Consider the following 15,252-nt stretch of genomic DNA (forward strand, 5'->3'; position numbering starts at 1 on the left):
GGGCATGTCCCTCCTTAACGCTTGGAGGGTTCTCAGTCACCAGCATGGGCAGCCCTGCTGTGCCAAGTGTGTGCTGTCTCCCTGGACTCCAGCCAGCTTCCGGGGACCCCTACTCTTCCCGCGGGTGTGTATACTGTAGGACCCTGGGCCTCCTGCCCTCCCAGAGTCAGCTTAGGACACAAGGGCTCCCACCCCGGCGAGGCCATGGGGCAGAGGGAGGCCTGTTCCCTGTCTGGGTTGGGCCACCATCCTCTGTTTGGACAACTGCCTTTTGCTGAACGACCTCTGCCTCTGATGTCTTTTGGCAGGAGAGCCGCAGACACTCCAGTTCGGGGCTTGTTTGTCTTATGCTTCCCTGACCAGGGTTTTGGAGGCAGAATGTGTAGAAATAAGGATGTAAGCTGGGGCAACCTACTCTGTTGGTTGTTCTGCCTCCTCCTCCAGGCTGTCAGAATTTGTTGAGTTTCAGGTACACGCAGAGTGCAAGGATAGGACACCGACGCGTGTCACCCATCAGAGAAGCCCCAAACAGTACCCGTTTCTCCTCCCCGCCAGCATCCCACCACCTCCAGTGTTTACATGAGGATTATGTTTTGGAGCTGATAAATCTAAGAGTTTTATTTCCCCCTTAAATCATGTGCTCTTGTAGCTTTCCAACTATGTACTGGTGGCCTCGTAGAAGGAGAGGGTGGGGGCCACCCTGGACAGAGGGGCGCGCAGAGCTGGCCTGCGGAGTCCATCACTAAACAATGGTCGTGAAAGCCGGTCTTTCTCAAGACAGGAAAACATTCTGAATTCCTTTAGCTCCTCTGCATACGTCCAGGTTCCAGTTTGGTCCTCGAGGATTTGTATGGGAAGTTTCCTCCATCAGGAAGTGGAGGAGATTGCTGCCCATCAGTTCTGTTTGGATGGGCTGAGCAGTGGCACAGGTTGGGTACCCCGGGAGGCTACTCTGGTTCCGACTTTAGAGTGCAGGATGTTTATTAAGGAGCACATGGGATCAACCCCTGGGGAAGGGAGGGGAGAGAAGCAGGTGTGGGCAAAGGGGGTGGCTGAGCAGTGATGGTGAGACAGTGGCCTTGGACAGCCCCAGGTCAGATCACTCTGAGCTAGAAGGACCCATTAGAGTTACCCTCATGGTTTGTGCTATTGTGGTTTTGAAGCTGGAGTCCTGAAGACTAGAATGGGAGAGGAATTGTACTTCAGGGAGTTTGGAACAGAAGGTGGGAGCTGCTGCAGGTGTAAGGGATGGGAGAAAGAAAGGGGTTCCAGGAAGTGCTGTGGCCCAGGTGCCCCTCAACAGTGTCCCAGAGATGCCTTTGGCAGTCGCCCGACCATGTCTCTGGCTGGGCTTGGACCACCTGGTCACGGCTTCAGCGGGTCACACGTGGCTGCAGGTCATCTGGTCACCACGAAGTTCACCTGGGCTGGGCAAGACGAGGACAAGGACAGCACAGTGAGCTGTTCATTTGGGTGAATGAATCCCATTTGAAAAATCAGCCTTCATTCTGAAACTATGCCCTTCTTGCTTTGGGGGTTGAAATATCCTTTTTTTCAGGAAATAATGGTGATGGCAGATGGTAGTTGCCTCCCTGGTTTTTCGTTTCCTTTTACGTTTCTTACTCAGTGGAATACCATGCTGATGAGCTGTATGGTTCCCTCAGTTAGGTGTTTTGGTATTTTATTGGTCCATGAAATTCAAAGACACAGGAGTCCTGATCTAGTTCCTCATTTGGAGAAGAGAGGGGGAGCCCCTGAGAGGAGCAGGCTGGCCTCGGGTCCTCTGGCCTGTGAAGGGGGCTGCTTCCTGATGGCTTCCCTCGTCCTGCACAGTCTGCACTGGCTTGCCTGCCTCTGCTCTCATGAAGCCACTTCTTGGTCACCTCCTTGTTACACAGGTGGGGAGCTCCTCAGGGCCTGGGCTGTGTCTAGTTTATGTCTTTTGTCCAGGAGAGCAGCGAGCATATCGCAGGTACCTCTAAGTGTGGACTGAATGAAAATGAGGAACCAGATTTAAAATGACTCAGGGGTGAGGGATGGTAAATTGTATATATTGCATATATCATCTATTTATCTATCTATCTATAATGCTGCAGCTTAGTGGTTCAGTTGTGTCTGACTCTGTGACCCTGTGGACTGTAGCCTGCCAGGCTCCTCTGTCCATGGAATTTTCCAGGTAAGAATACTGGAGTGAGTTCCCATTCCTTCTTCAGGGGATTTTCCCAACTCAGGGATCAAACCCAAATCTCCCACATTGCAGGCAGATTCTTTACCGTCTGAGCCACCATGGACGCATCTATCTATAATAGGTAGAACATATCTAATAAAGAGACAGATGTTTGACAGATAGATGTGAAAACCTTAAACTAATGGGATTGGCAGTGGTGGGATTTTAGGGAACTTTGAGTGGGCAGGGCAGTGTAAAACCTGGCACACTGGCACACAGTAGGTGCTCAATAAATCTCAGATGAATACATGAATAACAAATAATGAATAAAGTTTAGAACATCACTCGGTCAGGGGTGATGGGAGTAGCATTCTTATTTTCACAGAATCTAAAACTTAAACTAAAAAAACATGTCTGTGTAGGTCAGGCAGAGCTTTTGGAGGATGCTGAGTGTTTCCACAGCATCTTAGGATTTATTCCTCAGTTTGCCCCACCTTGTCCACAAGAGGGTCCCAAGATGTGGCCCCTTTAGAAGATGAACTCTGGGCCCCCACCCCCCTGGCCTGAGCATCAGTGGCCCAGAATCTGGGACTTCAGCTGGGAGAGGGACAGTTGCAGTCTGCCAAGAGCACGCGCTGCAGCTGACACCTTTTTTAAACACTGTGAGTGTGATGGGGCGGTGCCTCCCCCTAAAAGCCTGAAGTTTATCTATCCAGAGAAGAGAGGCCGTGAGTGTTTACATCTGCTGCGGTGCTGGTGTACACAGAGCTCAGAAGCTCTTAACACCAAACGGGTTCATTTCCCAACATCAGGCTTCTGCAAAATCTGCCCATCTATGGCAGGCCTAGGAGGAAGTGGGCGAGGCTTGCCTAGGAGGGGATTGCTAGTTAGGTGACTGGGGTCATCCCAGAGGCAGCCTGGGTGTTGCAGACAGAGGGGACTTGGTGTCTGCCCTGGTACTGGCAATTGTGCTGTCGTGAGGAAGGGGGGAATGAATGAGGAAAGGGGGGTGACAGAGAGTCAGGGTTTCTGCTGAAAGGTCTGAGTCCTGTGCCCTGCAGGGGGTCTCTCAACTGGACTGGGAGTGGAGAGACTCCCTGCAATCATCCCGGAGTTAGGAGAAAGCATCATGTCTCTACCTTCAAGAAGCTTCCAGGCGAGATGGAGAGCCAAATCCTGGAGGAGCAGAGAGCTTACCACCCCTGTACTCTCTGTCCCTCTCCACTCCACCCTCCGCCACAGTGACCTCTTAAAACACTATCTGACCACGCACTTCCTGCTTGTAACCCTCAATGAATCCCCATTGCTCTCTGGTGTTGGGGGCCAGCGTGAGGAACTCCGCCCATGGCAAAGTCATGAGGAAGGAAGCTTGGCATACGCAAAGGCGTGATCAAGCCTCAGGAAACCCCCTGTTCCCGAGCATCTACCCCAAAACCAGAGTACTTTACGGGGAGCTCTCCCCCATAACCATTTCTCTCAGAGAAGGCGTTAACTTGCAGCTCCAGTTAATAAAAATTCCTGGGTGTGACAAGAGTGTTTCAACTTACGAACTCTGGAGGTTCTCTGGCCTGCCTCATCAGGCTCGTCCGGCCACATGTGATTGTTTACAGCCTCCCAACAGTGAGAGGCACGGGATGTTTTAAAACTTTCTAAAAACAGACTCTTTTGAGAAGTTAGAAGATCATTAGTATAGTATTAGTAGGATGATTAGGAATTATATTGGTGAAGGGTTTTTTTCATTTGTCCTGCCAATAATTACTGCTAATTCCCTGCCCTGGGTGTGACAAGGATATCTCAGGTCAAACCTCTCTGCTGACAGACTAGCTTGTGCGACAGCCCCTCAGCCATAAACAGCACAGAGTTTGGAGTATTGGCATAGGGCTTTTTTCATTGATGAGTCAATGATTGCCATCAGGCCTCCATATCCTTAGGCACCTGGGAATATATTAATCAATGTATTTGGAATATAGAAAAGGAAATATAGTAGTTTTTTGATGTTAGCAATACTAGACTTTTTGAGTTAATGAATCTTCTCTTTTGTTATAGATCACTGTACTTTGTTATAAATCACTATAAATCACTGTGTCCTTGCTATGCAAAAATGTAACTTTATCACTATCTTAAAACAAAATAGATCTTAAGGGGAACATTGGTGAAGGGTTTACATTTGTTGAGCCAATGTTTGCTGCTAAAACTTCATATTCCTGCCCTTATAATGAATATAACTAGCATATAGGAAAAATAAGTATTAACCTTTAAGATTAATCATGTTAAACCCTAGGTTAAGTAAATTCCTTTCTTGATTGTAACTCACTACACCCTCACCCTATAGGAATGCAACTTTATTTGGAGGGTGGCGCCTGATTTAAGAAAAAATCACCCCTGGAAAAATAAGTTTTCTGGTTAACTGACCGGTATCAGAAAGGGCCATAAAATGTCAGCAGACCTCATGGCTAGAAGATGATGAAACTCATAAGACCTTTGTATAATTTTATATGAAGCACCTGATTGTGACAAGGGTCAGGTCTGCTGACCCCCGCGTGACTCTGTATTCATCCCTATGTATAACAAAAAGGTATATAAACAAACCTGAAAAATAAAGAAATCGGATCAGTTTCCAGAAAGACTGATTCCCCCATGTCGCTTCTTTCTTGCTCCCGTTTTTCTGGCTGAATTCCCGTCTGGAGCATGGATGCTATTCCACATAATCCAAGTTATTCAGCCTCTTTTTCTCCACTAATCTTCCTACTACACTATCCATTTCTAATCTCTCTAGATCTATGATTAAATATGTATTTTTCCAAAGACACTGACTCCGTCCCCACCTTCGAATCACCCTGGATCCACCAGGGCTGGACCCTGGCACTCTGGGTTGAGGAAAATAGCCTCATTCTTTTACTGCTAATTCTTTCTCAGGACCACTTTCCCCTTGCTTCTTTCAGCAATAAAACTGCCTCTGTTGTTACCTATTGTCACCTGGCTTCCCAGCTAATGGACTGTATTTCCAAGCCTCCCTTCCAAGCCAGAGGTGGTCACATGATTAAGACCTGACCAATAGGATGTGACATGTATATATAGACAACTTCAAAGTCTCATCTGCTTTTTTTTTTAAACAGCTTGCTTTTTTAAAGTTTTAATTAATTAACTAATTAAGTTTTGGTTGTCCTGGGCCTTCATTGCTGCATACAGGCTTTCTCTAGTTATGGCGAGTGGAGGCTGCTCTAGTTTCGGTGTGTGGGATTCTCTCTGCCGTGGCTTCTCTTGTTGCTGAGCACAGGCTCTAGGAGGGTGGGCTTCAACAGTTGTGGCCCACGGGCTCAGCGGTTGTGGCCCACGGGCTCCGTGGTTGTGGCCCACAGGGTCAGTGGCTCAGCAGTTGTGGCCCACAGGCTCAGCGGTTGTGGCCCACGGGCTTGGTTACTCCACGGCATGTGGAATCTTCCCGGACCAGTGATTGAACCTGTGTCCTCTGCACTAGCAGGCAGATTCCCATCCATAGCACCACCAGGTAAGTCCTCATCTTTTTTTTTCTAATTTATTTTTTATTGAGATAAAGTTGAGTTAAAATGTTGTGCTAATTACTGCTGTACAGCAAAGTGACTCATTATACATATATGAACATTCTTCATATTTTCATGTTATGGTTTATCACAGGATATTGAATTTAATTCCCAGTGCTGTACAATTAGACTTCTGTCATTTATCCATTCTATATATACTAGTTTGCATCTGCTAGTCCCAAACTCCCCGTCCAGCCCTCTCCCACCTGTCTCTGCCTTGGCAACCACTGGTCTTTTCTCTACGTCCCTGATTCTATTTCTGTTTCATATATAGGTTCATCTGTGTCCTATTTTAGGTTCCACTGATAAGCAATGTCATATGGTATTTGTCTGTCTTCCTTACTTCACTTAGTATGAGCCTCTCTAGGTCCATCCATATTGCTGCAAGTGGCATTATTTCATTATTTTTTATGGCTGAGTAGTATTCCATTGTATGTTGTACAACGTCTTTATCCATTCATCTGTTGATGGACAGTTAGGCTGTTTTTATGTCTTGGCTATTGTGAATAGTGCTGCTATGAACATAGGAATGCGTGTATCTTTTTGAATTATAGTTTTGTCTGGATATATGCCCAGGACTAGGATTGCTGGATAATATGGTAGTTCAATTTTTAGTTTTCTAAATAGAATCTCTGTACTATTTTCCATAGTGACTGCACTCACTTACATTCTCACCAGCAGTTTAGGAGGGTTCCCTTTTCTCCATACTCTCTCCAGTGTTTGTTATTTGTAGACTTTTTGATGATGGCCATTCTGAAGGTCTCATCTTTAGAGAAGGAGTTGGCTGCTTTCCATTTCCACTCCCCTCTTCCTACTGGGTGGGAAATGGTAACAATAGGAGCTGACAGTTTGAATCCAGAGAGGGCAGCCCTGTCTTATGGCTGGCAAAACCCAGGGTTGTTGCATGAAAAAGAAAAACAAAGCAAAACAAACTTCTCTCTTGTTTAAGGCATTGCATGTTAGGCTCTATTACAGCACTGAACCCTTCATGAAACACTATCCTTTAAGAATTTCCTTGATGATTCCACAGGTTGACTATCTTTGTTCTATACTCCAGTAGCATGCCTGTGCTTTCCTTCTTGTTAATACCCTGACCCATGCTAAGAAATTCATGAGGCCAGGAGTCCTATCTGTCTTCATTGTGGTCATATCTTCCTTTCCCTCCATTATGATTGACACACTGTGTACACTAGATGCTATTTGTTGGTTAAATAAAATGAATGATTGGGCAAATAAATGAATATATTGAAACAGCTTGGGTGTAATGGTAGAAAACTTTTTGCTATAAGCAATAATGACTTAAACAAATGGGGGCTTATTTTCGCACATAACCAGAAGTCAGGAGGTCAGTGATTCCATGCTAAACAGTGCGACAGTTTCAAAGTTCTCTAGGAATTTTTTTTTCCTTGACCTTTGCCTCTTGGCTGTTAGATGGCTCCAACAGCTCCAAGTAACAGTTTCTTACATGACAGCATTCCCATTCCAGGAAGGGAGCAGGAAGGAAAAGAATTCCCCTTCCAGGCATGTCTCCTTTGTTAGGGAGGGAAATCTTTTTTCAGCACCCTCCCAGCAGATGTCCCTTATATCATGTGACCGGAACAAGGTCACATGACCACCCTTAGCTACATGGGCAGTTGGGAGCGGAAATGTTTTTCATTTTTAAGACCCAGCTGTGTTTTGGTACTGTGGGGCCCACTGAGGCTGGTAGGAAGAAGCCAGTTCTAAGAGCCCATGCCTTTCTTTAGCCAAATGGTCCTTCCATTCGGGAAGTCCCAGGAACCATAGGGTATCATGATGTGGTCACAAATAAGAGCTTCATGCACTGTGCTTAATGCTTGCTGGAGAATGTCACTTTCTGCCTCTTGAAATTCTTTCCTTGACACTGACCTTCCCAGGAGGCTGAGCTCTGCCAACAAGCTTACCTGTTCCAGTAAAATCCATTGACTATCATCTCTGTGGTCACAGAAGTAACTGTCCACCCACCACTTGCCCGTGTGCCTGGGGACTGAACCAGTGAAATAACCTCTTTGTTCCTCCTCCTCCTTGTTTGTCAAATAGGGCTAGTTATCTCGTAGGATTGTGGTGAGGATTAAATTAGTTAATACATGCAAAGTGTACCTGGTGCACAGGGCTAAATAAGAGTTTGCAGTTGTCATTTCATTATAACCCAGTCTCATACATGAGATTATATGCTCAGAAAGGTTAAAGAACTTGCCCAAGGTCATGCAGCTGGGGGAACCATCGGTCAAGCCTGGTCTGTCTGACTCCAGAGCCCATACCCTTTCTTCTCCGACCACAGGCCTTCTCTGAGATAAGTTTCTCCTGAATGTCCCAAGGGTGGGGTGTCTGGCCACAGACACTTTAGGGCCCGGATGGAATGCTACCTCCTTCCAGAAGCCTGTCTGGAAACTTGCCCTCTACTCCTTATTGGCATGTGGCAGCCTTTCTGGAGAACGTGAGAACTGCCACTTGTCTCTTCCTTTGAGGCAGAGAAGGTCAGTCTTGTCCGCTGTTGTGATCATCAATATGGATACACTGTTAGTCCTCCGGGAGCACCTCGTCATGGTAAGGACACTGATGCCTGGGTAAGGTGCTCACTGCAGGTTGAACAGCCAGTACTGACAGAGCCATGCCTGCAGCTCCCACCAGCAAACTCCCCATTCAGTAGCCCCCGCTCAAGGCTCCTTCCATGAGGTGAGCACTTTGCAAGGACAGCGGCTTATCCCAAGGAGACCTTATTCAAGTTGGGCCAAGCATGGGGCTCCCTGGGAGATTGTAGCCTGAGCAGTAAAAAAGATCATCTCTGATTGCTCACCTCCAGCTCCTGTTCCTCCCTGGGCCCAGGTCCTGGGTCCATCTCCTGCATGTGTGTCAACTGACGCCTGAGTGCCTGTAAGACAGATAGTGACACCAGAGGGCGACATCATTACTTTAATCCTGTGAGCACAAGGGCTTCAAGCAGCCTCTCAGACTCAGATGATGAGGAAGATGGTGATGATGATAACCACGGCCAGGGTTAAGATTTTTTAAGCCAAACCTCTTTGTAATAAGCATGCATCACCTCTAATCAGGAGATCTTCCTGCGTGCAACCCCTTTCTCCTGCTGTGTTCTGCATCTCAGAAAACGGACCACATGCCCCCAGTCACCCAAGCCTGAAACCTGGGCATCAGAGACAGCAGCTTCTACACTTGCTCCCCACCCAGTATCACTCACTCCTGTCCACTCTACATCCTAAATCTTAACTCATCCACTTCTCTCCATTCCCACTGTTTGTTCTCTGCCTCCAATTCCTAGTTCCACCTACAGAGAGCCACAGGTTCTGGCCTCAAGCTTGGTGTAGGCCCGTGGTTCCCAAACTTTGCTGCTCATTAGAACCACCTGGGGAGCTTTGAAAATGCTTGCTGCCACATCACAGCTCAGATGAGTTAAGGCAGGAGGCGGAGGGCATGGGTGCCTCCCTGGTAGCTCAGCTGGTAAAGAATCTGCCTACAATGCAGGAGACCCCAGTTCAATTCCTGGGTCGGGAAGATCCCCTGGAGAAGGGCTGGGCTACCCACTCCAGTATTCCTGGGTTTCCCTGGTGGTTCAGACAGTAAAGAAGCTGCCCGCAATGTGGGAGACCAGGGTTCGATTCTTGGGTTGGGAAGATCCCCTGGAGGAGGGCATGGCAACCCAGAATACATGCTTCAGTATTCTTGCCTGGAGAATCCCCATGGACAGAGGAGCCTGGTGGGCTACAGTCCATGGGGTCTCAAAGAGTCGGACACGACTGAGAGACAGCACGGCACGGAGGGCATGGGGGTGGGAGCCAGGCATCAGTACTTTTTAGAGATCCCTAGGTGGTTCCAGTTTGCAGTCAAGTTTGGGAACCACTCTCCCCTTGTTCTGAGACCCTCTTACACATCCTTTCACTGGGGCAATGTCCACTTAATCTGGCAGGCTTCTTTTTAACATTGCTGCCTCCTGGAAGCCTCCCTGAACACACAGATCTAAGCAACTGCTCCTTCCCAATGTTGACACTTACCGCATTGTGTTGTTATTGCTTTTTCAAATGTCTGTCTTTCCCCCACCTTCCCCCACTTACCACCACCTCCTTCCCCACTGAGTGGATACGTGCATGCAACTAATCTTCACAACAAGAGGCAAGTTTTATTAACCTTATGATTTTGAATGTTGCCCAGATTTTAATCTTTGCCATTTATCTGTTTACAGTGTTTGAAGCATGAAGAAAAGCATTTTCTCTTTAAATGTGGATATAGATACAAAGGGGGCTTCCTAGGTGGCACAGTGGTAAAGAATCCACCTGCCAATGCAGGAGAGGTAAGAGACACAGGTTTGATCCCTGGGTCGGGAAGATATCCTGGAGGACGAAATGGCACATAGATGTAAAGATGTCTGTTCTTTGAACTCTTCAAGCCAGTTTTTATCTGTTTTCTATTTGAAATTCCCAAGTGGTGGCTAATAATTACCCAGGGAACTCGAGACTGGGGAAAACACCCTGTATTTAAAACTGATTTATTATTTCCTGTCGATTATCTGTTGACATTGCTTCTCTGGTGTCCAGATTCAAGAGCTAAAAATGAAAACTCTAATGTTTGTTTGATGTTTGTTTCCCTTTTAAGGAAGCTGCTCTCTCTGCTGTAAGACTGTAGTTTTTTCTCTTTTTCTGTAGAATTCAGGTATAAATTGACAAATTTATATCAGGTGTATAAGGGTATTGGTTTTAAATATGATACTCAGTGAGCCCTTTCATTTTGAAAACAAGTTTTTCTTCACAGGGAATTTTTCTTCTATAATTTCTTAATTTCTTCTCATATTATGTAAGAATGTAGCAGAACAATTGAGTAAAGAATGACTTGAATAAATAGGTGCTTATTTTCCTTGCCTCACAGGGCTCTGGGTAGGCAGCTGCTGACTTGGGTTCTGTTGTTCGACAGCATCAGGGTTTCGACTGGTATCTCCTCTCTTCTCTTGGCCTCTTTCTTATGGTTACAGGATGGCTGCTGCAGCTCCAGGCATCATGTCTGCATTCAACATAGGAAGAAAGGAGAAAAACATGTGACACTAATTATTGTCATGCGAGTGTATGTTCCTCGATTCTTTCTCTCGTCACAACAAAGATTTGGAGCGACGGACATTTAAAGTCCCTTCGGTGAGTCACAGCTGTCAGGTCTTGGATAGACCGTGTTATAGCTCTTAGACAAATCAGTGTTACAGCTCTATTTTATATAGAAGATAGCAGGAAAATCCATCTTTGAGGCGTGAGGACACGTCGATCTAAAGACACGAGGAGAAGAGCGCCCCAGCACGCAGGAAAGAGAGAGAGAGCTGGCTCTGGCTCCTCTATTTATATGTTTCTCTCTCCCTGGGCTTGTCCTATGTACGTTGGGCCAGCCAGGAGTGTTGTTTGTTTTACCTGAGGTCCTCACTCCGGTCCTTGGACCTTCTTTTGTTTCATTTTCATGGGCTTTTCCCTTCCTTGTCTTTTAGCCACCACCATTTTGGACTCCTTTTCCCTATTCTACTTACCTAACATTCCCCCTCAAGAGATGGGAGGCCCAATTCTTTGGGAATAGGGGCGTCGAGGTCTCTCTGGCTACTTCCTGCTGAACTGGGGCAGCGAGGGGTGTTGGGCCTCCCCCTCTTGCTAGTCTCAAGCCTCAGAGTCCTTATAGCGGTGTCCATCTAAGGGTGTGTGATATTTCCCGTGGTTGGCTGGAGTTTTATATCTTTGTGGAACTGGCACTGTATGTTGTAGCTGGTTGACCGGGGCAGAGACAAAACAGGTTAGACAATTGGCAGTACATGGAATAATCATAAGCATCATCAATGTAGCATAACAAGGACTAGTAGGGGCATTAGTCATTTTTAAATTCATATCGCCAGGATGGCTCAAGTCCCTCCTTGTTCAGGGATCAGAAGATCTATCTCCTGTCTGTTTCGGAGTACAATCTCTGTCAAGCTGTGTTGGCTCTTTAGAGCTATCTTGAGAAATCTTATCTCCAGAAAACAGATTTGGGGGGTGTTCATTAGAATGGCACTCATTGGTAGTCCTGAATAGGTATCTGAGATCTCCCAGGAGTTCACAGGTGTATTGAGTGTCCTCTTCTGTTTTCTTCCATGGCTTGACTCATGAGTAGTGAATTCAGGAGTCGTGTCCTGGTACCTTGACTGCTATGGGAGTAGAAAGTATTACAGGGTAGGGGCCCTTCCATGTGGGCTGGAGTTGAGCTTTTGGGGACCCATCTTTCCAGACTTTAATTAGGACTTGAGTCCTGGAGCATATAGTGTTGACTCCTTAGAATCTTTTGGGTCCTGGTTCATACCCCACAAGCATATATCCTGTTGGAATTGCCCAGTGGCCATGGTATAAGACTGGAGGGTCTGAGCCTCCGGATCTAGGAAGAGGTCATTGACATAAACGAGAGGTCTCCCATATAGCATCTCATAAGGACGAAGACCAGCCTGTTCCTTAGGGGCAATATGGGTGCAGAGGAGGGCTATCGGTAAAGCCTCCTTCCATCCCAGGGAGGTCTCCTGGGTTATCTTTTTTATTGCTGATTTTAAGAATTGATTGGCTCTCTCTATTTTTCCTGAAGATTGAGGCCTCCAGGCACAATGGAGATAATAAGTAATGCCCAATGCTTTTGAGACCCCTTGGGTGACCTTAGAAGTAAATGATGTCCCATTGTCACTTTGTAATGACCTGGGCAGACCAAATCTTGGAATGATTTCATGGAGCAGGTTTTTTTTACCACCTCCTCAGCCTTCTCAGTCTGGGTAGGAAAGCCTTCAATCCATCCTGTGAATGTATCTATCATGACTAATGGGTGAAGTCTAATGGACTAATGGACTATCTGGGTGAAGTCCATCTGCCAATTCTCTCCTGGGTAGGCCCCTCGTCGTTGGACGGGGTGGGCCAGCTGGGGTTTTCGAGCTCCTTGGGGGTTGTTTAATTGGCAAGTGGGACAAGAAGACACCACCTGTCTTATAGTTGTTTGCAAGCCTGTTCCTCTGAAGGACCTTTCTAATAATCTTTGGAGGACCTTTTCTCCTAAATGAGTAGTGGCATGTAAGGAGTTAACCAACCTCCATTGGAGGTTCCCAGGCAGAAAAAGGAGTCCCTCCTTTTGGAATCACCCCATATGATCTTCTTGAAAGCCCTTGCTCTTAGCTTTAAGAGTCTCACCTTCAGTATATGAAGGAGTTTCTGGCAAATTAGTCTGTGGAACTAAGGTGGCAACCCCTATTAGGTCATGGTTCTGTAATGCTGCTCTCCTAGCTGCCTGATCAGCTTCTTGGTTCCCTTGTGCCACTTCTGTGCTCCCTTTTTGGTGTCCTTTACCGTAGGAGACTGAAACCTCAGTGGGCAGATGGACTGCCTCCAAGAGTCGAAGAATTTGATCACCATATTTCATTGGGGACCCTTGGGTGGTCAAGTGGCCCCTTTCTTTCCGAATAGCCACATATGCATGTAGCACCAGAAAGGCAGACTTGAAATCAGTGTAAATGGCTTTTTTTTTTTCCTTTTCCCAGCTCTAAAGCTCAAGTCAGGGCTATGAGCTCAGTTAATTGGGCTGAAGTACCTGGTGGCAGAGGCTTAGCCTCTATGGTCTCAAAATTGGAGACTACTGCATACAGCTCTTCTTTTTCCATCCAAGACAAAGCTGCTTCCATCAGTGTACCAGATTTCCTCAGGGTTGGTCAGAGGATCTTCTGACAATCCTTCTCGGCGTTTTGTCCAGTGGTCCAAGGTTTCTAGACAAGAGTGAAAGGGGAGAGAGCCCTCGGGGGTAGGCAGGAGGGTGGCTGGGTTAAGAACCTCACAAGGGGATATAGTGAGGCCTGGATTTTCCATCAGCATTACTTGATATCTAAGGATTCTTTGATTAGACATCCATAAATGGCCTCTCCCATTTAAGAGTTGTTTTACTTGGTGGCTGGTAAAAATAGTTAGTTTGCCCCCAAAGGAGAGTTTTAAAGCATCTTCTAGCATGACTGCAATAGCTGCAAGATTTCGAAGGCAGCCTCGGGTAGTTGGATCAAGCTTTTTGGATAAGTAAGCTACAGGCTGGGGCTCAGATCCCAACCTTTGAGTTAACACTCCCAAGGCTATTCCCTCTCTTTCGTGGACATAAAGTTGGAATGCTTTTTCTGGGTCTGGCAACCTCAAAGCAGGTGCCTGAGTTAAGGCCTGTTTTAGTGTAGCCTCTGCCTTCTCTTGAGGAGCTCCCCATATCAGTGGGATTGAATCATCTCGTCCCTTTAAGCTTTCATATAAGGGCTGGGCAATTAGATCATAGTTGGGTATCCAGATTCTACAATATCCAGTTAGCCCCAGGAAAGCTTGCAATTGTTTTCGAGTCATGGGGGAGGGCAACTGGAGGATTCCTTGTACCCGATCATAGGACAGCCTCCTGGACCCGTGTGTAATCTGAACTCCCAGGTAAGTGACCTTTGTCTCGACCATCTGTGCCTTAGCACGGGAGACCTTATATTCCTCTTTCTGCTAAGCAGTTTAGAACCTGAACTGTGTGTTGTTGGGCACTTTTCTCATCTGGAGAGCATATTAGTAGGTCATCTACGTATTGTAACATTTTCCCATTAGGTCCCAGGTCCAGATCTAGGAGATCCCGGCTAAGGGCCTGTCCAAACAGGTGGGGTCTATCTCTGAACCCTTGGGGTAATACTGTCCAAGTCATCTGTTGGCGTTTTTCTCCTGGGGCCTCCCACTCAAAGGCAAAAAGATATTGGGATTCTTTAGCCAGCGGTATGCAAAAAAATGCATCTTTGAGATCCAAGACTGTAAACCACTTGGCACTGGGTGGGATTTCTCCCAGGATTACATAGGGATTGGGTACTGTGGGATGGAGGGGGACTACAGCTTCATTTATGATCCGGAGATCTTGAACCATTTGCCAGGTTCCGTCTTTTTTCTTTACTGAGAGGATTGGGGTGTTACATGGTGAACTGGTGGGGACCAATAGCCCACAGGCAAGGAATTTATTTATTAAAGGCTATAGTCCCTCTTGAGCCTCTTTTGAGAGGGTATTGTTTCCGGTTAGGAAACCAAGTGGGATCTTGGAGGACAATGATGACTGGTTCAGCTTGGTGGGCTCTCCCAGGAATCCCCTGGTCCCACACCTGGGGGTTAATTTTGTCTTCCCATAGTTTTTGGTCCCTGTCTATTGAAGGTGTAATGGGTTTTTCAGTAGTAACCAGGAGCTGCAGGGCTCTAGGGGCTGAAAAACTTCCCATCACAAGGGTGGTCCCCAGTTTAGTGAGTATATCTCTTCCAATAAGGGAGTAGGACACTCAGGGACCACTAGAAACTGGTGGGAAAATATTTGTCCATCTCAGCAACAAAGAAGTACTTGGGTGAATCTTTTAGTAGTTGCTTTTCCTGTAGCACCCAAAATGGTACAGGTTTGGGAGGAGAAGGGTCCGGGGTAGGAGATCAAGACAGAGTAGGTGGCCCCTGTGTCAACCAAGAAATTCTCGGACCTACCTGCCACATCCAGTTG

General features: G+C 46.7%; 1 protein-coding gene and 1 long non-coding RNA gene across 6 annotated transcripts in view; one reads left to right on the top strand and one right to left on the bottom strand.

The window, feature by feature from the left end:
• TSPAN15 (tetraspanin 15) overlaps window positions 1-15,252 on the top strand; it is a 90,427-nt gene that overhangs the window by 4,992 nt on the left and 70,183 nt on the right. The window contains exons 1-4 of one of the 5 annotated variants that reach the window (XM_069571962.1): window positions 8,027-8,292; window positions 8,549-8,742; window positions 9,941-10,048; window positions 10,724-10,880. In XM_069571962.1, the coding sequence (XP_069428063.1) occupies window positions 10,815-10,880 (66 nt within the window). In that variant the 5' untranslated portion in view covers window positions 8,027-8,292; window positions 8,549-8,742; window positions 9,941-10,048; window positions 10,724-10,814. Of the gene's footprint in view, window positions 1-7,365; window positions 8,743-9,940; window positions 10,049-10,258; window positions 10,369-10,723; window positions 10,881-15,252 lie in introns of those variants that run through there. The other 4 variants (XM_069571961.1, XM_069571963.1, XM_069571964.1 and 1 more) reach the window with 4 other exon arrangements.
• Window positions 592-14,432, bottom strand: LOC138430103 (uncharacterized). The gene is made up of 4 exons (XR_011253000.1): window positions 13,315-14,432; window positions 10,614-10,752; window positions 8,543-8,617; window positions 592-1,427 (listed from the first exon to the last, which is right to left on the bottom strand). It is a non-coding gene; the product is annotated as an uncharacterized lncRNA (long non-coding RNA).

The sequence above is a fragment of the Ovis canadensis genome, chromosome 25 (assembly GCF_042477335.2).
Source record: "Ovis canadensis isolate MfBH-ARS-UI-01 breed Bighorn chromosome 25, ARS-UI_OviCan_v2, whole genome shotgun sequence".
Lineage (NCBI taxonomy): Eukaryota > Metazoa > Chordata > Mammalia > Artiodactyla > Bovidae > Ovis > Ovis canadensis.